This window comes from Monodelphis domestica, chromosome 5, assembly GCF_027887165.1.
Source record: "Monodelphis domestica isolate mMonDom1 chromosome 5, mMonDom1.pri, whole genome shotgun sequence".
NCBI lineage: Eukaryota > Metazoa > Chordata > Mammalia > Didelphimorphia > Didelphidae > Monodelphis > Monodelphis domestica.
In genome coordinates, this window is record NC_077231.1 from 118325732 (window position 1) to 118350125 (window position 24394).

The 24394-nt window shown below is 39.2% G+C and overlaps 1 protein-coding gene across 3 annotated transcripts in view; it reads left to right on the forward strand.

Moving 5' to 3' along the window:
- The first annotated feature begins 587 nt into the window (after positions 1-587).
- FAM234B (family with sequence similarity 234 member B) overlaps positions 588-24394 on the forward strand; it is a 38640-nt gene continuing 14833 nt past the window's right edge. The window contains exons 1-9 of one of the 3 annotated variants that reach the window (XM_007503695.3): positions 588-1267; positions 13262-13660; positions 14422-14520; positions 15600-15788; positions 17926-18056; positions 21020-21167; positions 21505-21646; positions 23693-23836; positions 24012-24093. In XM_007503695.3, coding sequence (XP_007503757.2) covers positions 1231-1267; positions 13262-13660; positions 14422-14520; positions 15600-15788; positions 17926-18056; positions 21020-21167; positions 21505-21646; positions 23693-23836; positions 24012-24093 — 1371 coding nt within the window. In that variant the 5' untranslated portion in view covers positions 588-1230. Of the gene's footprint in view, positions 1268-13245; positions 13661-14421; positions 14521-15599; positions 15789-17925; positions 18057-21019; positions 21168-21504; positions 21647-23692; positions 23837-24011; positions 24094-24394 lie in introns of all 3 variants that reach the window. The other 2 variants (XM_056799169.1, XM_056799170.1) reach the window with 2 other exon arrangements.

Below are 24394 nucleotides of genomic sequence, written 5' to 3' on the forward strand. Positions count from 1 at the left end.
TTTTTATACTTGTCATTTCCTTTTATAATTGTGATATTGAGTATAAAATGTGGTTCTAAATCCAGTTCCAGCCAACTGGTTTTTAAGAATGTCATGATTAATATGATTTGGTTCCTTCCACAGGATGGGTAGAGATTGGTTACTGGGCAAGGATATTAATAACTAAGGTAATGCTGATGAATGGCCTAAATTGTGACTCTTGGCACTCTCTGACCAATGCATAGTGTTGGCTTTGGAGTTAGAAGACCTTAGTATGAATCCTATCTTCCTAGTTGTGTGTGACCCTGGGAAAGTAACTTAATCTCTCGATGCCTCAGTTTCCTTATCTGTTAAATAGGGATAATAATAGTACCTGCCTGCCAGGATCTTGAGGATCATTGTTTTGCAAATCTTAAAGCATTATGTAAATGCTGGTTATTTTCTTTCTTTTTAAATTATTTTTTAATGTTGGTTGTTTTCAACAATCTTCTTCCATCACAAGATTGAGGATCATTTTGCTTTATGATATCTGTGACTGATTTTTTTTTTTTTTGAGAGGGTGTATAACTTCCATATAAAATCTAATGCTGTTCCTGTCTCCTAGGGTGGTTAGGTCAGAATTATCTCAATCTCCAGGTAGACCGAACGCAAGTAGGGAACAAAAAGCTAATGCTAGACTCTCCCATATTCCTTTACTTAGAGAAGAAAGTCTGCGATGTCAGGGAACAAAGTGGAAAGTGTGTGATGTCATGCGGGGGTGAGGGTGGGGGCAGAGAACTCCGAAAGAATCTGCAGCCTAGGAAGTACCAGACCTTTTCTGTCTTAGCCCAACCACTACTTGCTGTGTCTCGGCCCCGGACCAGGGGAATTATCCGGCCAGTTTGGAGGATATAGTTTACTTCCATACATCTATCGGCGTGTGTTTGGGGCAAGATAGGAGGGAGAGGAGGGGAAGAGGAGAGGAGATGGAGGGAAGCGGGCGTAGTCCACTGCCCGACCCACATTTAACAGCATGCTGAGATGCAGTTCCTTTTACAATCAGCGCCCTGCTGGCTTTCATGTACTCAGACATCCCGCTTTTGCCTGCGGATGAATCCTGAGATGCAGCAGCACACAAGCGCATAGCTAGACTGCAGCGAGCACCTCTACGGAGCTGGGTCGGTCTCACTTTCCCCTAAGCCTCGGCTCCCCAGGAACTTCATTTCCCGTCAGGACCCGAGGCTCCGCGCACGCGCACTAGTGGCCTCAGCCATGGCTACCGTGCTGTCCCGGGCGCTCAAGCTCCCAGGTAAGGAGCTGGATTTCCAGGACCACTCGGTCCCCTCCCCTGCCTGGAGGAGCCCGGGGTGGGGGAGAGAGAAGGAGGAAGCCGGACTGCCCCCAGAGTTTGATACCCCTTCTTAGGGGGGAGGGGAGTGGAGATGGGGCTGAGGAAAGTAGAGGCAGTAGAAGCCGGGTCTTGCTTGGGGTCGCCGGCGGCCGGAGAGTCTGTCCTTGGGGCATCTCCCGGCGCTTCTAGTAGGGTCCACTCGCTGTCCAGGTTCAGGGAAAGGGTTTTCAGGAAATGGGATCTATTTGGAAAATAAGCCCTGGATGGATGTGCGTGCCCAGGAGTGGGGAGGAACGAGCGACCCCGTCTTTGGCCTCGGCTGGTGGAGATCAGGTGCGAGGGGCAGGCGGGTGCGGGCCCAGCCATGGCGCTTACATCAGCTCCAACATCCTCACCCCCAGCATACTCAGCATCCTCAACCTCGGCCTCATCACCAGCACCAGGACCAGGGTCAGCACCAGTGTCTGGGGCTGCCTCAGCGCCCTCACCAGCAACAGCACCAACTAGCTGGTGCTCCGCTGTTGAGACTTTAGGTTTCTTCTTCCCCAACACTTTTTTTTTTTTTGGTGGAGCTGTAATGGGGGATGGGGTGCAGGAGTCAAACCAGAGGGTCAGTCTTTTTCCCCTCCCACCCCCACCCTCTTTTGGAGGTGGAGAATAGGGAAGGAGGGGAGGAAGGTGACCGCCTGAAAGTGAGTGTGGGGGCATTCATTTCTCTCTTCTTTGTCAGCTGAGGTTTTGCAGCCTCAAAGAAGGTATTCCAGAAGATGATATTGATAATGGTGTCTCTAGGAAAGGGTTCATCAGTACAAGACTGCTGTGCTTGCAGAATGAATTCACTATTATCATCAGGATGGGATCATAAGCTTAGTTTTCCTTTAACAGAAATAAATAATGTAAACTCAGATAACTATCTGACATTTGTTTTGTCCGAGTAAAACACTTCTCTTCAAGAAAAGTAATTCAGCTATATGTATAACCTTAATATTAACATTACACTGACAGAGAAAAGTGAATTCCCTCACCGGCTTCATCAAAAAGTGTTTGTTCCGTAGCATAGCACTCTGGTATAGGTCCTTAATGTCTTGGACAAAACAGAACTCTCCAGTGTATAATCTTAGCACTGGCTGGGAGAGTTCTGTTTTGCCTCCTAGACTTTTCGTTTCATCTGAGACCAATCTTTTCATTGGTACTTGCATTCTAGGTCACAAGGGCACTGGGATAATTATTAATGTGATCTCTCTGGGAATTTATGTAGAGACAAGGGTTAGAATTGTGATTTTATTGATATAAGGAACTCCCTGTACCAACAATGTAGGTCAGCACTTTCTCTGCAAACATATTTTTGGTACATTGTCTATGTTACTGAGAATGGCCTGATATGTGACCAGAGGTGGGACCCAAACCCACATGATCCTAGCTTTTGAGATTGGCTTTTATCCATTACACACACACTGCCTTTTCTAGGAGGTGTTAAATATATGAGAAATTTAAATTTAGGAAGCAGTATATGCCCTTACGTGATGAAACTTGTTAACTTTACATGAATGAAGATATATTGCATTCTACTCTGGTATTTCTCTAGGTCTGGAGATAAAGTCCCAATGAATGAATTAAGCTTGTACTATGAAGGTACTATGCCAAGTACTAGAGATATAGATATAAAAGAGAGGCAATTCCTGCCCTCAGCAAGTTTACATTCTAGGATGGGACCCCCATAGAGTTATGGTTAGGGAAAGATATTTTAGGTTAGGAAGATATTGGAATAATTATTAGATTGGCACCACAGGGCTGTGGATTGAATCGCCCTTTCCAGAAGCAACAGTAGTGTTGATATGAATAGTGATCCCAGGATAAGACTTAGAAAGCCAGAGTGGTGTGCTCAGGCTCCATTGCAAGATGTCTGAGAGAAGCATGGTCAGGGTCCTTGGTGAACTAGATCACTAGCAATGAGGACAGCACAGTCTATAGAAATTCTAAAATTAAATGACTCAGCTCTTCTAGAATAAGGGAAGGGCTGAAGCAAAAATATTCAGAATTTCTTCTTTAAACTTTTTTTTTTTAAACTTTAGCATAGGCTATTAGGTATGCTTAGAAGATATGGATGTAGGAAGGATATTGTTTCAGAAACTATTGAGTCCTTCTAGATTGTCTAGATTAAGCCTGGGGCTAGGGTACTCAATGAAGTGTTTAGTTTCAGAAACTTGGCTTCTAGTCAAGGTGTAATACTTTGCCAAAGTCAGTTTATATTTCAGGCTTGTATGTGGAGGTAGCATGCTTTAAAGCAGTCAGGTGTGTCTCACCTGTTTTTAATTTTAGATCTAGAAAATAATTGCTTTATGTTCTGACTTATAGAGTTGTTTCTTTTCAGTTTTTCTTTTTCCTTTTTTCCTTGGTCTCAATTATGAAATAAATTGATTTTTTGCACGAATCTTCATTTTCTCACACTTTAGGGACAGTCAGCTTGGTGATAGTTTAGAAACTCAGGAGATATAATTCGGTGTATCTCATCATTATCTTAGTTGACACTTTTAGTTAGGACAAAGGGATCTGAGGTAATAATGAGCTAATGACAGACCCTAGAAACATGAGGTTAAAAATTATGCTGATGGATTTCGAAGTCACTTAAACTTTCAATAAGGACAAAGTAAGGAAGAACATATTTGATTTATCATAATATAATGAGTTTAATTAGTAGCAGTGAAAATGTGCTTCCAGAACAATCACTGAGGTCCAGATTTTCAGGGCTATTTTAAGCTTAGTAGTCCAAGACTGATTTTTACTGAGAACTAAGCATGAACTTAGTCCAAGTGCCACCAGGACATCTAAAAACATATATTCTTAGGCTGTATCTATGTCCCTTACTCCCTAAAGTCTATCATCCTTTAGGTGTCTGTCATTCTGATTTTTCCCCCCAGAAATATTTAGAGAAGTTTCAAGCTTATGTATTTCTGACCTATTTATGTCTCTTATGTACTCTTGGTCATGCTCTGTAAATAACACCTTTTAGTTGTTTTTCCTAGGAAGAAAATGAATCACAGTTGAAAATTCACCTTTATCTGTTCTGCAATTTGACTAGGCCACTGGATTATATCTTCTCCTGATTTTATTTAAAAACTTTTACTTAAAGAAAAAACCAAACCCCTACTTTCTGTCCTAGAAGCGACTCTAAGACTGAGGGTGAAAGACTAGATTTGTCCAGGTTTACAAGTAGAAAGTGTCTCATGCCAAATTTGAACCGAGGTCCTTCTGACTGCAGGCCTGACTCTATATATTGAGCCACCTCACTGCCTCTCTTCCTTATTTTTTTTATTCTTTTTTTCTTTAAAATGTTATTCCATCATTACATGATCCATGATTCTCCCTGCCCCCTGCTCTTTCCTCCTCCTTTCCAGAGCTGACAAGCAATTCTGTTGGGTTACACATGTATCACTATTCCATTTTATTCATATTTGCAGTTGAGCAATCTTTTAACAAAAAATCCCTAATCATATCCATATTGAACTACATTATTGATCATATGTTTTTCTTCTGCATTTGTTTCCACAGTTCTTTCCCTGGAGGTCAATAGCATTCTTTCTCATAAGTTTCTCTGAATTTTCCTGGGTCATTTCATGGCTGGTAGTAGAAAAGTCTATTACATTCGATTGTGCCATAATGTATCAGTCTCTCTACATTGTTCTCTTGGTTCTGCTCCTTTTGCTCTTCATCAATTCCTGGAGGTTGATCCAATTCACATGTAATCCCTTCATTTCTTTATTCCTTTGAGCATAATAGTATTCCATCACCAACATATACCACAATTTGTTCATCCATTCCCCAACTGAGGGACACTCCCTCATTTTCCAATATTTTTGCCACCACAAAGAATGTAGCTATGAATAATTTTATCCAAGTCTTTTTCCTTATTATCTCTTTTGGGGTACAGATCCAACAGTGGTATGGCTGGGTCAAAGGGTCAGCATTCTGTTAAAGTCCTAGGGCATAGTTCCAAATTGTCCTCTAGAATGGTTGGACCAATTCACAACTCCACCAGCAGTGTATTAGTTTCCCAATTTTGCCACATCCCCTCCAACATTTGTTACTTTCCTTTGCTGCCATATTGGCCATTCTGCTAGGTGTGAGGTAGTACCTCAATGTTCTTTTAATTTGCATTTCTCTAATTAGGAGGAATTTAGAACACTTTTCAATGTGCTTATTGATAGTTTTGATTTCATCCTGTGAAAACTGCCTATTAATATCCCTTGACCATTTGTTGATTGGTGAATAGCTTGATTATTTTGTAACTTTGACTTAGTTCCTTATATATTTAGGAAATTAAACCTTTGTCAGAGAGTTTTGTTATAAAAATGTTCTCCCAGTTTGTTGCTTTCCTTCTAATTTTGGTTGCATTGGTTTTGTTTGTATAAAACCTTTTAAATTTGATATAATTAAAATCATTCATTTTACATTTTGCCATGTTCTGTATCTCTTGCTTGGTCTTAAATTCCTTTCCCACAGATCTAACAAGTATGCTATTCTGTGTTCACCTAATTTATTTATGATTTCACTCTTTATATTTAAGTCATTTACCCATTTTGCATTTATCTTGGTATAGGGTGTGAGATGTTGATCTTAACCTAATTTTCCCCATATTGTTTTTCAATTTTCCCAGCAGTTTTTGTCTAATAATGAGTTCTTGTCCCCAAAACTGGATTTCTAGTAGAAGTCAGATAAGCTGCAGAGTGAGAGGTGGTGTGGGCAGGGGGGGCAGCCTGCACCATTGAGGAGGAGGACCAGATGTTGGGAGACATCAGGGCAGGCATCAGCAGGAACAGAGGGTGACGGTCTTTCCTCCCAGGGTGGCTCTGCTCCCTGTCAAGTTCCTTCCCAGCCTGCACTTTGTTTTCAGTGCCTTTGATCTTGAAGCCCTTTCCCTCCTCATGCTCCTTCCTTCTCCCTATTTCTTAGCTCCAGGACCAGACACCCTCGTTTGTGGTGCTGGTGGCACGCCTTGGGGAGGGGGGTACCAATCCCCTTAAGTAAGACGGACCGATGGATGGACAGACGGACCATTGACTTAGTTCTTTCTGAAATGAACCCCCCCCCCCCTCCCGCCCTCACCATCTTCCCCCCCCTTCCCAGCTGCTATTGATTAGAAAGCTGAATGTACCTTGGACTGTCCAAAGCAGAATTGCTAAAGCCTTGGCAGTCCTGCATGGAGGGAGAGGTGTTGGTTTGGATTCTGGTGCTCAGCCCATCACCCTGACCTAAGCCCAGTGGGAACAAAGGCTTGGTCACACCAGAGGAAGTTTGCTCAACACGTTGCCAAATTTTGTTTGCTTTCCTAGAAGTGATTTATAAAGAGAAATGGCCACAATGGGCTCTCTTGGCTTGGATGCTTCAGATGGGAGGGGGGATACCCCCGTCTAATCACCATAATAAAACCAGGTGTACATGCAAAAAAAAATTATTTTTTTAAAGGAAAATCAATCTAGAACTTGGGGAATCTTCGTTAAGACTGGCAGGGTATAGAATTACCAAATGACTTGAGAATTGGAGCATAAAGTTTAAATTCAGTTTTGATAATTAAGAACAATCATGAACAAATCATTATATATTTTAGTACTTTTAAGTCAATTCGGGTGTGCAAGCATTTATTAAGTACTTGTATGCTAAGCACTGGTGTTACAAATAGAAACAAACAAACAAACAAACAAACAACAGGCAGCCCCTGATCTCAAGGAGCTTACATTTTAATGATGGAAGATAACACATAAAAGGGAGCTGAAAGGTTGAGTGGAATAGTAGACCTGAAGGAAAGCTGGAGAAGGTATTTGTATCAGGCATGATAATGAACCTTTGGGAACAACAGCTGGCTGGACTGGGCCCTTCCTCAAAGTGGAAGTTCCAAAAGGAAATCAACAAGGTAACCATAGGTGGGGGGGAGGTAGCTGAAACTTGGCAAAGATATATTTTACTCGGTGTCATTCTGTGAGCATTCAGGAAGTTCTCATTAATTTATGGCTTGCTAATTTGTAATTTATTGATATTGGGTAGAAGTTTACCTTTATACCATCTAGGGAAAAGAGTTTGGTAAGTAGATTTTAAAAGTATAAATAAGATATATTTAACTTGTTTTAGAATGAGGCTAAGAATTGTTTTTCAAAACCACCACTTCAGTAGCATTCTTGTTTTTATTTTTTATTCTTATTTTTTTAAAATTTTATTTAGTCAATTTAGAACATTATTCCTTGGTTACAAGAATCATATTCTTTCCCTCCCTCCCCTCCTCTTACTCTCCCCATAGCCAACTCGGAATTCCACTGGCTATTATATGTGTCCATAATCAGAACCTATTTCCATGTTGTTGATGTTTGCACTAGGATGTTCATTTAGTCTATATCCCCAATCATATCCCCCTCAATCCATGTGATCAAGCAGTTGTTTTTCTTCTGTGTTTCTACTCCCACAGTTTTTCCTCTGAATGTGGATAGTGTTCTTTCTCCTAGATCCCTCCATGTTGTTCAGGATCACTGCATTGCCACTAATGGAGAAGTCCATTACATTCGATTGTACCACAGTGTATCAGTCTCTGTGTACAATGTTCTCCTGGTTCTGTTCCTCTCACTCTGCATCACTTCCTGGAGGTTGTTCCAGTTCCCATGGAATTCCTCCACTTTATTATTCCTTTTAGCACAATAGTATTTCATCACCAACAGATACCACAATTTGTTCAGCCATTCCCCAATTGAAGGGCATCCCCTCAGTTTCCAATTTTTGGCCACCACAAAGAGCGCAGCTATGAGTATCTTGTACAAACCTTTTTCCTTATTATCTTTTTGGGGCACAAACCCAGCAGTACTATGGCTGGATCAAAGGGCAGACAGACTTTTAGCACCCTTTGGGCATAGTTCCAAATTGCCCTCCAGAATGGTTGGATCAATTCACAACTCCACCAGCAATGAATTAGTGTCCCCACTTTGCCACATCCCCTCCAGCATTCATTACTTTCCATAGCTGTCATGTTAGCCAATCTGCTAGGTGTGAGGTGATACCTCAGAGTTGTTTTGGTTTGCATCTCTCTGATTATAAGAAATGTAGAGCACTTTTTCATGTGCTTATTAGTAGTTTTGATTTCTTTGGCTGAGAACTGCCTGTTCATGTCCCTTGCCCATTTATCAATTGGAGAATGGCTTGATTTTTTGTACAACTGATTTAGCTCTTTGTAAATTTGAGTAATTAAACCTTTGTCAGAGGTTTTTATGAAGATCGTTTCCCAATTTGTTGTTTCCCTTCTGATTTTAGTTACATTGGTTTTGTTTGTACAAAACCTTTTTAATTTGATGTAGTCAAAATTATTGATTTTACATTTTGTGGCTCTTTCTAAGTTTTGCTTGGTTTAAAAATCTTTCCCTTCCCAAAGGTCTGACATGTATATTATTCTGTGTTCACCTAATTTACTTATAGTTTCCTTCTTTATGTTCAAGTCATTCACCCATTCTGAGTTTATCTTGGTATAGGGTGTGATATAGGTTGATCCAAACCTAATCTCTCCCACACTGTCTTCCAATTTTCCCAGCAGTTCTTATCAAATAATGGATTTTTGTCCCAAAAGCTGGGGTCTTTGGGTTTGTCATAAACTATCTTGCTGAGATCATTTACACCAAGTCTATTCCACTGATCCTCCTTTCTATCTCTTAGCCAGTACCAAATTGTTTTGATAACCACTGCTTTATAGTATAGTTTAAGATCTGGGACTGCAAGTCCACCTTCCTTTGCATTTTTTTTTCATGATTTCCCTGGATATCCTTGATCTTTTGTTCTTCCAAATGAACTTAGTTATGGTTTTTTCTAATTCAGTAAAGAAGTTTTTTGGTAGTTCAATGGGTATGGCACTAAATAAGTAAATTAATTTGGGTAGGATTGTCATTTTTATTATGTTAGCTCGTCCCACCCATCAGCAATCAATGTTTTTCCAATTGTTTAGATCTAGTTTTAACTGTGTGGTTAAGTGTTTTGTAGTTGTTTTCATATAGTTCCTGTGTTTGTCTCAGCAGATAGATTCCTAGATATTTTATATTGTCTAGGGTGATTTTAAATGGTATTTCTCTTTCTAATTCTAATGATTTTCCTTTAACCTGGAGTGAATTGGTGAGATTTTATTCTTCAATAATCAGAGTCGAAAGGGACTTTCGACATGATGGAGTCTACAAATGAGAGAATTGAGCCCTAGATTAAATTACTGGGTTGATTGGAATAACTAGTTAGTGATAGAGCTGGAATTAATAATCCATATCTCTGGGTCTAAAGTCTAGTGCTCTTTCTACTGTTACTTCCTTTTATCAGTAATATCAAAGTAATATCATTTTCACCCAAGTGCTACTTTAGCTTGAGGTTTAAAGTTTGAAAAATTCTCTTTTGATCACTGTTTAAAATAAAGTATTTTAATTAAAAAAATACTCCTAATGACAAAAGGCTACAAGTTCTATATAATAACTGTTATCAAGAATGAATCCTGAGCAAGTACACATATACGTAATTTACACATACAACATGTGTGAATATAAGTTAATAGCTATGGTATTGTTTTATCAAGCTCTTGAGCTAAAATGAGGAAACTGCTTCTTCCTCTACAGACCAACAATTGTTCTACGATTTATGAATACGGAGAGTTGTCTCCAGCACTGAGAGTTTAAATGACTTGCCTGGAATCAAAAAGCCATTATATATCAGAGTTAGACCTGAACTCAGGTTTTCCTTACTTTAAAGACCTTTCTTCATATTCTATATCACTCTGCTTTTTAGCTATTATATACTTGTATCATCAGTTATCATCAAAGTAGAACATAATAGTAAAATATAGTTAATGCTAAAGTTGCACTGAATATCTGTTTTAATTCATCAGTGCTACCTCTATAACATCTCTCATATCTCTCTTCTCATGTCAGTCCCATCCTAGTTCAGGCACACATTAGCTCTCACCTGACTATTTGAAATAGTCTCCTACTTGATTGATTGGTGCTTCTTCCTTTCCCTTTTCCAATCCAGCCTTTACATTGTTTCTAGGATAAAATACACACTCCTTTATCTGACATGAAAAAGCTTACTATAATTTGGTTCTAGTCTGTCTTTTCATTATCATTTTTACTGATTCCCTTGCACATAATAATACCTATTAGCCAAACTGTTCTATTTGCTGTTTCCCTGTATAGTAGTAACTTGATACACGAACACCTTAAGTCACAAGCAATTTGAGATATGAGCTGTCAGGATCTGGATTTTTTGCTTTAAATCACAAGCAGATATTTGAATCACGAGCTTCCACTACCCTCCACTAGATAGCCTGCTGAACGATGGATTTCACAAGTTACAAGAGGCTGTCTCTTTTAGTTCAGCATTTATCTGGATGTGCGAGCATCTGTTTTGAATTACTTTTGCTTTCTTTTTTATTTTTGTCTTTATTATTAGTTTTGGGGGCAATTTTCTTAATTTTTAACCATGGAGCCTGACAACAGAGGTATTGAAGGAGTTCGAGCAGCAGCAACAGATGGAGGTTTTGTAGGAAATTAGTGGAGAGGAACTTGGGGTGGATGAGGTAATCAGTACAAGTGAGATTAAGAAAATGTTGAGGATTTGGGAAAAAAATAAACAGTTTATTGAAAAGATACACCCAGAAAAAGTTGCAATAGGTTGTGTGTTGGAACTGTGTAACAACACTTGTTTCATACATTATTGAAACCTTCTGAAAGGGAAGAATAAACTAACTTCCATGGAAAGATTTTTGTTGAAATGGTCTCTTAAGTGAAATCAAGGAAAGTGTGGCAAAATAGCCAAAATTCAATGAAGAAAATGGTGATAATTAAGTAAAGTAAAAAAATAGCAATTAAGTTTTGCAGTAAAGTTACATATCATAAGTAATGTGTAAGATCAATTTTGCATTTAAATGTAGCATTACATGTGTAGAGAGTAAGTTATGGTAAGCGATAGCACATGAAAACCTCCACCAGCTTCTTTGCCTGACCTTGAAGGTAAATAACATTTTATAAGTAAGTTTATTTCTTTACATTCTTTCTTGTTATCTATAAATATATTTATTTGTTATTTATGAAGTACATTTTTGTACTTAAAAGCATATGAAACAAAAATCCTTATGATTTTTTGGGGCCAGAATGAATTAATTGCATTTCCACTCATTAAAATGGGGAAATTCGATTTGACACATGAGCAATTGAGTTATGAGGTTGGCCATGTAACAAATTCATCTTTCAAGACATTCCATCTTCTGCTTCTGCAAAAGTTGCCCTCATGTTTGGAATGGTTAACCTTTTCCTCAGTTTCCTCAACTGTAAAATTGGCAGAGAATCTACTTCCAAGGGTTGTTGTGAAAGTCAAGTGAGATATTTGTCAAATGTTTATTGTAGTGCCTAGCACATAGATAATGGAAGAAAAAATAGTTTCCTTCCTTCCTTCTCCCCCTATTTCATATTTATTTTATATTGTATGAATGGGCGGGGGCTTTGTGCCTCATCTCTTCTTGCCCAGCCTACTCTCTAGTTGCTGCTTTTTTTCACCCTCTGTTAAATCAGTTTCTTTCATGGTATTTACTGCTGCTGTCCATAGCTTGGTTTTGGCCATGTCAGCTTCCAGTTGAATAACTACCTTACTCTTCTACTGCTGTCATTTGTGTCCAGCAGTTGTTGGAGTTATCCTGTCACTACTTGTCTCTCTTACCACAGATGACTCATTGCTTGTAGTTCCCAATTTCCCACAGTCCTGTTTCTTCATGCTTTAGAAAAGAGTTTCATGATTTGTTCTTCCCCAAAATATCCATCACTTCGTGGCCATTTCTTTATATATAATCTTCTCTGAAATTAGCAAGGTTGATGCAGGTAACCATCCATCCTAGGGCATGTAGGAAAAATGCCTTGATAGCTTGGTAGGATCTTCATGAGCTTAGACTCTTCTGAAATGTGTTCAAGGAAGCACAGTGACTTCTAAGTTATAGCAAAGCAGTGAATTAGGACTGTACACATATTGGGTTTCATTTTGTTACTTTGATTCATTTACTTTATGGTACAGCCAGACTGGCCTTTTTGCTTTTCATCTCATCCACCTTATTTCTTATCTTTATGCCTTAGCACTCATTGTTCCCTCCTCAATTACTTTGTATTTACTTTCCTCATGTTTACATAGTTGTATATATGTTTTTGTTGTCTGTCCTATTAGAATGAGAGCAGGGATTGTTTCTTTATATTTGTATCCCCAGTGCCTGGCATTTATTGTGATTCATTGTGTATAACTCTTTGTGACCCCATTTGGATTTTTCTTGGCAAAGATACTGGAGTGGTTTACCTTTTCTTTCTCTAGCTCATTTTATGGATAAGGAACCGAGAGGCAATAGGACCATAGTTAGTAAGTGTCTAAAGCCAGATTTGAACTCAGGAAGAGAAGTCTTCCTGATTCTAGGCCCAGTAGTCTATCTACTACGCCACTCAGCTGCCCCTACTGCCTAGCATAGTGCCTGGCAAATAGTAAGTGCTTAATATATGTTTGTTTACCTATGTATTCCCAGTGACTGGCTTTTGTTGTGATTCAGTTGTGTCAAACTCTTTGTGACCCCATTTGGATTTTGACTGATTGATTGATATGTAAGACAGTATTTCATATCAGCTAGAGAGCTGGCCTTGGAGTTAGAAAGTCCTACAAGTACTGTCTCTGACAAATATTGGTGGTATGATCCTGGCTAAGTCATGCCTTTTCTCAGAGCTTTAGACTTTTCTCTAGGACTCTAAATTGCAAAGTAATTGCCACTATGAATTAGTAGAAGGGGTTTTCTCACTTAGAATTCATAAACTACAGAAGACTCTGGTCTGCACCATAAAGGAATCCACTCTCCAAAGAGCTCAGTGTTCATCTGGGGTTTATCTTTTTTTCCTTTTTATCCATGATGATAGCTCTCCTTGTCTTTAGGGAAGAAGAGCCCAGATTTAGGAGAATATGATCCCCTCACCCAGGCTGACAGTGATGAAAGTGAAGATGATCTTGTTCTCAACTTGAAGCAGAAAAATGGAGGTGTCAAAAATGGAAAGAGCCCTCAGGGAGAAGGGCCAGACCCTGACTCAGATGCAGAAGGAGGTGGGCCTGCCAAGCAACATTTGTCTGAAGTCACCACGGAGGGCTATCCCTCTACACCTCTTGGCAGTCTGGAGCAGAAGACAGCATCTTCGCTTGTGTCTCATGTGCGCACATTGATTTTCTTGCTGACTGTCCTGATTTCAATGATTCTGGTGTTAGTATGTGCCTTTCTGATCCCTTGCCCTCCTAGGGATCTGCAAAGCACATGGAGCCGCCACTTGGGTCCAGAAGGAGGTGAGTAGAACCATTTTCTGAGACTTCATGAGGCTCCTGATTATTTCATTATTCTTCAATTGTAATTAATTAACCTCTCTGCTCAAACAAACACCATTCTAGTTTCAGGCCCTTATCATCACTCACCTAGACTATGGAAATAGCCTCTAATTTATATCCTTGCCTCCCCTCCAATCTATCCTCCATACAATAACTTAGGAGATTTTCCTAAGTTATTTAGGCCTGACTATGTTTCTCCCCTTCTCAGTAAACTCCATTCATTTCCCATTACCTCTATGACCTCTGTTGGCTCTGTTGTCATTGAAAACTGATCTTTTCAGCCTCATTATCATCATTCATCATCTTTTACTTTACAGTCCAGCCAGACTGGTCTTACTAGTGTTTATCACACATGACACACCAACTCCTTTCTCTGTACCATGGCTTTGTCCCTTTCTCATTATACAAAGTATGCACTTCTTCCTTAATGCTCCTTCTGAGAATCCTATGTTTTTTTCCCCAAGGCTTGATTCCAGTATCACATTCTCCTTGAAGTCTTTCCTTATTCCTGCAGATTACTGTTACTGACCTCTACATTCCCATTACTTTGTATGTACTTTGTGTATATTTTTGTACATATTGTCTCTCTGATAGACTATAAGCTTTTTTATGAAGTTTGTTTCATTTTTGTTATTGTATCCCAAGTTCCTAGAACAGTTTCTGGTGCATAGTAGGTGTTTACTTGTTGATTGATTTGCTAAACACCTTATTTTCCATAACAGGGGGGGACTTGTCTCCACTGGAGCTGGTTGATGTCAATGGTGATGGGTTGCCTGATGTCCTGCTTTCCTTCATGAACCTAAGAAATGGGAGTATGATAGGTAAGAGTCATGATGCTAACTCTACTTGATTGGGAGAGTTTTGGGGAAAATATCCAATTGAGGTGTCTCTTCCTATGTGGATGCAACATCAATTATAGAGGATTAGAGCTATGTAGCTTGTGAAATTGTCACTTTTTCTCCCTTGTATAGGAGAACAATCTATTCAAGTTCTTGTCCCAAGACATTTATTTGGGCTTCCATTATGAAAATCTAGGCATTCATCAAAAGGATCAAACTTTGAACGTTGTTTTTGCTGTTAGAATTTTTCCTTTTTAAATTTTTTGCAATGCATACAAATCATTTGGGCATAAATAGAATATTTAAAAAAAAAGTCCAGCCTTCAATTAGAGGGCATTACACTTATTTATTGTATTTATTTAATGCGTAGTGTTTTGTTCTTCATTTTGAATTTAGAAAGTTGATCAGTGAAATATTTTATATATATGGTTCTTGCTTTTTTTGTGTGTGCATACTTTAGTAGCCCTCAGTACAAAAACATTTCTTTTACCAGCTTTTAATAGCTCATATGTAGGGTAGCTCCCAGCCTTATTATGTTTCATGTTGTTGGTTATATAGCACTGTGGTTATGATCACTTAAACCTATGATTAAAATCATGGGTGTATGCACCATTAGACCTAGCTAGCTTTATTTTGATCCATGGCTACAGGTCCACATTGTACTCATACTCTTGGAAACTTGCCTCATAAATAAGTGCCATTCATTGGTTACAAGAGGGATGAATGACAACATATAGATGGATAAATGCCAACCCATCACCACCCCTAGACAAACAATTCAGAGCACTCATAATAGGGTCAATAGCATTGTCTATTTATATGTAGAGAAGCACAATTTGTTTTTCATAGACAAAAAGAATCACTGTCTTCATTTTACAGGAGAAACTGAATCTTCAACTGTTATTTGAATCTTATTCTTTAACATTTCATACATTTTTGTGTTGATCCCCAAATAGATTAGAAACTCCTTGAGGAGAGAGCCCTATGATATATTTTTTTGGGTACATAGACAGTATTATTAGATAACTCTTTTTCTACTCCTTTTTTGTCTATGCTTTCAGGTGTCCCTAAGCAACAGGCCTCTCTTCTAGCTCTTTCAGGGGTAAATGGTAGTACTCTTTGGACCAGCACTCTCTCAGAGGAGGCACAAAGTTTGCAGTGTTCTGGGCTGACTTCAGTAGACTCTGCAGAAGCCATCTGTCTTGTGACTGGGATATCCAAGCTGCTCAGTGCACTCAATGCCACTTCAGGTAAAGAGCAAATGTCACAGAGAAATGACTATGAGCCATGACAGTAGATTAGATTATTGCAGCAGAGTGGGAACCCTTGCCCTTCACCATAATAGGAAGTTTGATTTCTTAGTATGAAAGACACATTTTATAAGGCATAGGGAAAGAATTTATAGAATATTAAACAAAACCAGATTTATCTGTTTTGTGTAATTTGGACAAAAATAATATGCTATTCTTCAAACAAAAAATTCCCCGAAATCTTTGGTTTGCAAATATACTTCCCTATTTATTTTTCCCCAAAGACAACAGAGTTTTGTAATGTCAGAATTGGCACACAAGAGTTAATTTTTTTTTTTAATTTTAAACATTATTTTATTTGGTCATTTCCATACATTATTCACTGGAAACAAAGATCATTTTCTTTTCCTCCCCTCCCCCCCTCCCACCACCTTTCCCTCTCCCATAGCCGATGCACGATTCCACTGGTTATCACATGTGTTCTTGACTCGAACCCATTTCCCTGTTGTTGGAATTTGCATTATAGTGTTCATTTAGAGTCTCTCCTCAGTCATATCCCCTCCAACCCTGTAGTCAAGCAGTTGCTTTTCATCGGTGTTTTTACTCCCACAGTTTATCCTCTGCTTGTGGATAGTATTTTTTAGATCCCTGCAGATTGTTCTGGGACATTGCATTGACACTAATGGAGAAGTCCATCACCTTCGATTGTACCACAATGTATCAGTCTCTGTGTACAATGTTTTTTTGGTTCTGCTCCTCTTACTCTGCATCACTTCCTGGAGGTTGTTCCAGTCTCCATGGAATTCCTCTACTTTATTATTCCTTTTAGCACAATAGTATTCCATCACCAACATATACCACAATTTGTTCAGCCATTCCCCAATTGACGGGCATCCCAAGAGTTAATTTTTAAACATGTAATCTAGCTACTTAGAAATTCAAACTAAGTTTGTTAAGTGATGCTAATTTGGCTATTTATATGCTTACTTAATTGAATAAGCTGAATTGCACTTTTGCTACTAGAATTATTTATATGCTACCTGTAAAATGCATAACTGAGGCACATTTTGTCATTGGATTTTGCCTCTCAGGTTAAATTTTGGAGTAAAAATAAGAAAAACTTAATATGTATGATTTATGAAATGACATGTCCAGATTTTTAGCAAATGTTCCATAATTTATACATTCAGGTGAGTATTATTTTCTTTTCAAGTAGTTATCTTGGGGAGCTATATATTTATAATTGTTAGAATTCCAGGGGGCAGCTGGGTAGCTCAGTGGATTGAGAGCCAGGCCCAGAGATGGGAGGTCTTAGGTTCATATTTGTCCCCAGACACTTCCCAGCTGTGTGACCCTCGACAAGCCACTTGACCCCCATTGCCTAGCCCTTACCACTTTTCTGCCTTGGAACCAATACACTGTATTGATTCCAAGACTGAAAGTAAGGGTTTAAGAGTTAAAAAAAAAAGAATTCCACTTTTAGAATTAAAGCCTTTTTTTGAGCTTTCATCAGAGCTAAATCAGGTAAAGCTCTGATGCATTCTTTTGAATGCCCTTAGCTTTTGTTCTTTGAAAAGACTATCTAGTTGATTCTTGGAAACAACTTAAAATCATTAGAAACCAAACCTACAAAATAAAGTGTGTGATTAATCCAGGAAATGCAAGATTTTGGTTAAAAACAGGTAGTAATATTGGTGTTCTCATATATGATTCATAAACTTTCTTTGAAGGCAGTTTCCAGAGGTTTTTTTTTTGTCATTTGTTTAAGTGACCTTCTGGTAGACACAATAGAATAGTTTTTCTGAATAAATAACTATTCCTTGTACATATGACAAGTCACACTATAAGTCACCTGCAACACCCCCTCCAGGAAGAAAAAAATCATCTGCTCTTTCCCAGGATGATTTCAGTTACTTTTTTTGAATTATATATGAATTTAATACATTGTCTTTTTTAGTTACACAAATCCCCCCCTCCACACCCTGCCTATGAAATGAAGCTGTAGCAAGGGAGGAGGTGATTGCATTTTTCTTTAATACAATTTTTTTCTTCTTTTGGGTGGTGGTGGTGGTGGTGGTAGTGAAAGGTTTGCTAATACAAAAACATAGCTGTAATTATTCTGCTTGTTCTCCCATAGGCAAAACCATTTGGACTCTAAACCCAAGCCATTTGTTCAATGGGACTTTGACCACCCCAGCTGTGGTGCTTCCAGATTTGGATGATGATGCAGTTAGAGATCTCATGGTTCTGACCACTGGGGTATCAAAGGTATGGCCTCAATTAGGTGATCCTAATTTTTGAAAGACTGTGAAAGTAGAAGTACCTCAATTCAAGTTTAGTTATTTCTTGGTTTTCCCACTATACTGAAGAGATAATATATGGGAATTTTTTTTTAACCTAAAAAGGACTCTACAGATACTGAAATTTTTCCTTTCCTATAGATAACTATGATATAGCCTTTTCTGTAGGGTCCTGCTAGTTGTTTCAGTGGATATAGTGCCAGGCCTGGAGTCAGGCTTTTATTCCTGACTTTAAATCTGGCCTTCAGTACTATCTGGTCAAGTCACTTAACCCCATTTACCTCAGTCTCCTCATCTTTAAAATAAGCTTGAGAAGGAAATGGCAAGTACTCTAGTATCTTTGCCAGGAAACCCCAGAGGAGGATAGAAAGGGTCAGACATGACTGAAACAACTGAACTATAGTAAAAAACAAAAACGAAAACGAAAAAAACCATAGTAAAAAAAAATTGTAGAATAATCCCAACCCCTACTTCACCTCCTTTAAGATAGAATAAAACAAATTATTTATTTTTTGTAGTCTTCTAAGGTTTTTTTCCCCCATTTTTCCTGCAGATGTAGGTAGTTATTAGTTATTCTCAGTGAACTAAGACCTAGGCCAATAATGCCAGAATCAACCACGATATTTATTTTGTTTAAGAATCTGTTAAATTGGAAGCAAATTTCTTGATCATTATCAATAAATCTAGTCTAGGGACTCTAGGGACTAAGTGATAGTTCCTAACTTTGTGGAGAGTAAGTTTCTTTGATGAGATTATGATTCTGTGGAAAAGGAAACAAAAGAGCAATGGTTAAATCAGGTTTCTTCCCACTCTAGCTTCTTTCTGGGGTAGGGCTTCTTTCAAGATGGTGGATGAGGCTAGGATTAAGGCCTTTATAAGGAAAAGGCTTTATGGAGGCTTTAATTTCTTGCCTGCTCTAGATCCAGCAGAAGTTCTATGCCTTCCCACCTGGCTCCCTCCTTCCTCCAAGCTATATCTAGGACATGGCATTCTAATTATTGTTCTATGTAGGAGACACTAAGTGATGGTATAAAGGGAGCAATTCTCCCTAGGAAGTGGTAGAGATAATAATGGTGAAATCAAAGATAATAGAGAAATGGATTTCAATCTTTTGTTGACTTCTTTTGTTCCTTGCAATAGCAACACAAGGTCTGTGATAGTGTCCTATTTAATTCAGGATATGTGTATATCAAGGAGATGATTGGATTTATATATAAGGTCTCTCACTATGATAGAGTCTCTGATAAAATTTAAGCCTATGTTAGTCTCCCATCTCTGGAGGTTGTCTAGTTCTCTATATTTCAGTCCTGACTGAGGTGGACCTGGTTAGTTCAGAGGAGGTAGCTTACCTTAAAACCCAAGACAACTAATCTAAGATCATCCCACTAAATGGAGGGGATCTGTGAAAGGTGGTTATCCAGAATCTTGCTCAAACAATTTAAGAGATAGGGAACTTTCTGCAGCCCATTTCACATTTGTATTGCTCTCTTCAATGAAATATATTTTTATTGATTAATTTCCTACTGGGGGCAATGAGATATTTGATGTATGAGAAATCACTTTCACTTGGTAAGGTGGGGCCAGAGAAACACCTAAGTTTAGACCTGGACGGAAGAAAGGTATAGCAGTAGGTAAAAGGGAAAAAGGTAGGAGTCCATTCCTAGTATGGGGAAATGGTGTGAGTAAAGACAGAAGTCTAAATGAGTATAAGAGATAAAGTTGTTCAATTTACAGTAATATTAGATATGTGGGAGTTGATGGGATATTGCTGGAAATTAAAGTTGTAATAAGACTGTAAAGGGCTTTGAATGACAATTTTAGGTTATGTATTATTTGATATAAAAAAGGGATAGACAAAAGGATTTTGAGTAGAGGAATGAAATTAGAGCAGTGCATTTATTAGTAGGATAGCAGTACAAAAATAATAAATTGTAAAGAGATTATTATGGTAGCAGTACAAAAAAAAGTAAATTGGTAAAAGAATAGAGTATAGTCAGGAATACTAGTTAGTAGGATCTTATGATAGCTTTAGGTAAAAAGAGATGAGGGCATACACGAAAGTAGTTGCCATGGTAATGGGAAGATAGAGAAAGACTGAAGAGATAATGAAGGTAGAATTGGCTTGACATGGCAATCACTTAGATATGGGAATTGAAGGACAAGATGACTCTGAAGCTATGAATTCTGGTGACTAGTAGAATAGTGGTGTCAGCATGAGATAGAGCAAAATTAGTGGGGAGAGCAGAACTGGGGATAAGAATTTAGAGACAGAAATGAGGAGAAAGAACAGATTTGACAGAAAGAATTTGAGTTCAGTTTTTGAAATGCTGAATTAGAAATGTCAATAGAAAGCTGTTAGCAGCAGGAATAGGCCTGCAGGTCCTGTTTGATAACAGTCTGGGGTCTTCGAAGGCAATAAGAAGAGTGATTGTGAAATATAGCAGGGACAGAAGGGCCAGAGATGCTGATGGTAACCAATGGAAACTTTATTGGGAATAATCATTACTTTTACAGGGGGGTGAAAATTCTAGATTTCCTGGTGTCTTCTTATGTTAGTGAAGAAGACCTTCTGGCCTTCCCCTAATCTGTAGCCACACCCTAAACTGGGCTGGTTACTGAGGATGGAAGGATGATCTAATAGCTGGTATTTACCTTGCCTGGGCATTTACCTTTGTGCATTTTTAGTTCCATTAGTATGAGGGATTCTTTTTACCTTCATACTAGTAGATGATGAGCAACATAATTTTGACTATATGTATACTGATTCTGGGATGTGTTAATGAGGCTAACTGACTGAGGATTTCAACTAAGGGGGATAAGTCAGATAATCTTTGCCATTCATTCCAGTATGATGTTTGATAGGAAATGGTGCCTGCCATTAGCTTATCACTTTCTTTTATAGCTACCAACCTTTTCTTTTCACTTTTACAGGGAGATCTCTGTTTCCTGCTAATTTCAGGGAAGACAGGGATTCCTATGGGCCGGCCTGTGAAATACAACATCATGAGAGAGGGGAATCTAATTGGTCCTCAGGTTTTCATTACCACACACGGAGCAATTTATATCCTGTTTGGCTTTGGTAAGAAGCAAAACTAGATTCTGTTGCTGTTCTGCCTAAGGGTTTGATGAGGCCTCTCTCATGGGACATGATGAAAGCAGGAGAGACTTTAGCCTGTCCCCCACAGTAGCTCCTGCTGGCAGAGGCCTAGGAGTCTTCCCTGTCCACTTGCTTGTGCTGACCCTGGTCTTCCCTATTATATCTCCTAAGAGGCAAGTAATCTTTCAGTTGCCTTAGTCACTTCCCTATTCTTTTCTGGGTCAGATCCGTCTAGTCAGGCTGTGTTGGATCCTCTTGTACAACCTGGACTCTGTGATTAGCTTATTAATTCAGTGTTGGTTTCTTCTTGTGATGCTAGGTAATGTTCAGGCTGTCGCTCTGAGGGATATTTTTGTCCAGGCCCAAAACCGGGACAGCTCACCGCCTTCTTTGCAACTAGAGGAACCAGAGTGGGAGAAGAGAAGATCTATTAATATGTCTGAGTTCATCGAGGTTTATAGGTAGGACTGATGTCTTCTAGCTTTGTTTATGGTAAAGCAACTTGGTTAATCAGCAGATACCCATGTGCTATAGGATCCTACAGTGCTGTCTGAATCACAGGAATAGCAAACAGACTGTATTAATTATAATATGCCACCATGTGCACCTGTTGCTGTATATTAGTTTGTCAGTAATATCAGTTTATGTGGAAAAGCATGTCATGGTCTCCTCCTTCCCTCCCTAGCTCCCTCCCTCCCTCCCTCCCTCCCTCCCTCCCTCCCTCCCTCCCTCCCTTCCTTCCTTCCTTCCTTCCTCCCTCCCTCCCTCCCTCCCTCCCTCCCTCCCTCCCTCCCTCCCTCCCTCCCCTCCCCTTCCTTCCTTCCTTCCTTCCTTCCTTCCTTCCTTCCTTCCTTCCTTCCTTCCTTCCTTCCTTCCTTCCTTCCTTCCTTCCTTCCTTCCTTCTTCCTTCCTTCCTTCCTTCCTTCCTTCCTTCCTTCCTTCCTTCCTTCCTTCCTTCCTTCCTTCCTTCCTTCCTTCCTTCCTCCCTCCCTCCCTCCCTCCCTCCCTCCCTTCCTTCCTTCCTTCCTTCCTTCCTTCCTTCCTTCCTTCCTTCCTTCCTTCCTTCCTTCCTTCCTCCCTCCCTCCCTTCCTTCCTTCCTTCCTTCCTTCCTTCCTTCCTTCCTTCCTTCCTTCCTTCCTTCCTTCCTTCCTTCCTTCCTTCCTTCCTTCCTCTCTCCCTCCCTTCCTCCCTCCCTCCTTCCCTCCCTCCCTTCCTCCCTCCCTCCCTTCCTCCCTCCCTTCCTCACTCCCTCTCTCCCTTCCTCCCTCCCTCCCTCCCTCCCTTCCTCCCTTCCTCCCTCCCTCCCTCCCTCCCTTCCTCCCTTCCTCCCTCCCTTCCTCACTCCCTCTCTCCCTTCCTTCCTCCCTCCCTCCCTCCCTTCCTCCCTCACTCCCTTCTTCCCTCACTCCATCCCTTCCTTCCTTCTTTCCCTATCCCTTACCTTCTTTCTCAGTAATAACTCTAAATCAGAAGGGGAAGACTTAGGCATATGGGGTTAAATGACTTGCTCAAGGTCACACAGCTAGGAAGTGTCTAAAACCAGATTTGAACCCAAGTCCTCCTGACTCCAGGTCTGATGCTCTATCTACTAAGCCACCTAGTTGCCTTGCATATATAATTTTTTTAAATTAAAAAACCCACCTTTCCTACTACTTTAGAATCTAAATATCAATTCTGAGGCAGAAGAGTGGTAAAGGTAGGCAGTAGGCATTAGGTGACTTGCCCAAGGTCACACAGTTAGGAAGTGCATAAATATACTTTTAAGTCTTGCAGGGACAGGTGATGATGCATGCATTCATAGCTAGCATTTATTTATCAGGTATAAAGGACCCAGGAATCTTTTAAACTTTTTTAGTCTATAACAAGACTGTAATAAAATACTTACTCCATAGTTTATCCATATACTTCCTTCAGTTTGAGCATTTTTTTCTATTTTTGCATAAATCACGTTAGCATGATAACCCTATTTTCTTATTTATTATCTTATTGGGGGAGTATCTTATATTAATAGACTTTCACTGTAATTTTTGCTTTTCTCTTTGGGACTTTAAAGGGCTTTTTTAGCATTCTGTTACTAACTCTCTTTGTATCTCTAGGAGGTACATAAGTAATAAATGCTATGGTCCCAATTTTACAGACATTAAATAATTTGATTATGTTCAACCTGTCTGATTGTAATGCAAGATTCAGGCATTCAGTTTTTCCATCATACTTTATCTTCCATCTTTCTGTAATTTTGTCCTGATCATCTTTCCCACGCTCCTAGAATACTTAATTGGGAGGTGTGTCCAAGAAATACTCTCTTGTGTGCCTCTCTTGATATTATATGAGGACCAACAAGGAGTGTTCTCAGTATGTATCCTAAGGATCAAGAAAATCAAGTTAGGTAGATTTTGGCAGTATTCCCATTTGGTAAGTGAAGGTGAGAGAATATAAGGATATCAGTATTCAAAGGGCAATCAGAAGGGCCAGAGAACATAAATTGCTGATGTTTTATTTCCCTTAGTGATGATGTTGAATTCCTTCAGATGGTAAAAGCTCCAGACAGCAACTGCAGCAACCTTCTCATCACAACCAGACAAGGTCTTGTCCTACTTCGGGGTCAAGACCTTGCACATCATTGGGTACTGAATTTCCAAGGCCTGTACAGGTTTGCAATATATCTATTGTAGTGTCTTTTATTTTTTATAATTCCATTTTCCTTCCCTATCTATATCTTAGCATTGCCTAGAGTAATTGCCCAGTTTGATGCCTGGGACCTGTACATGAGAAGAGGGAGGGAACTTCCTTGTCACTCTGAGTGTTTCCTTTGTTTACACTCTTAGCCAACCTACTCCTGGATATTTCACAAATGACCAGACCTTGGATTTCCTCCTGGAGGCACAGTATGGAGACGGAATGAAAAAGGTAAAATTGCAGAAATTCATTTGTTAGTCAGTAAATACTTATAAATAATGATTCATATCACAAAGTATTGGGAAAAGGATAAGATACTCTTTCTATCCTCTAGAAGTCTATAGTTTAGTTATGAAACAAACACAAACCTTTAGAGAACAACTAAAATTGTGTGGTATTGATTTTAAGTAGAATTTAATAAGAAAGAGAAAAGATCAGTAGGATTTTAAGTCAGAGAAAGCTTCATGAAGATTTAACACTTGAACTAAAGCTTGAAGAATAAATCTGGCAGTTCATTTCAACAAACATTTGT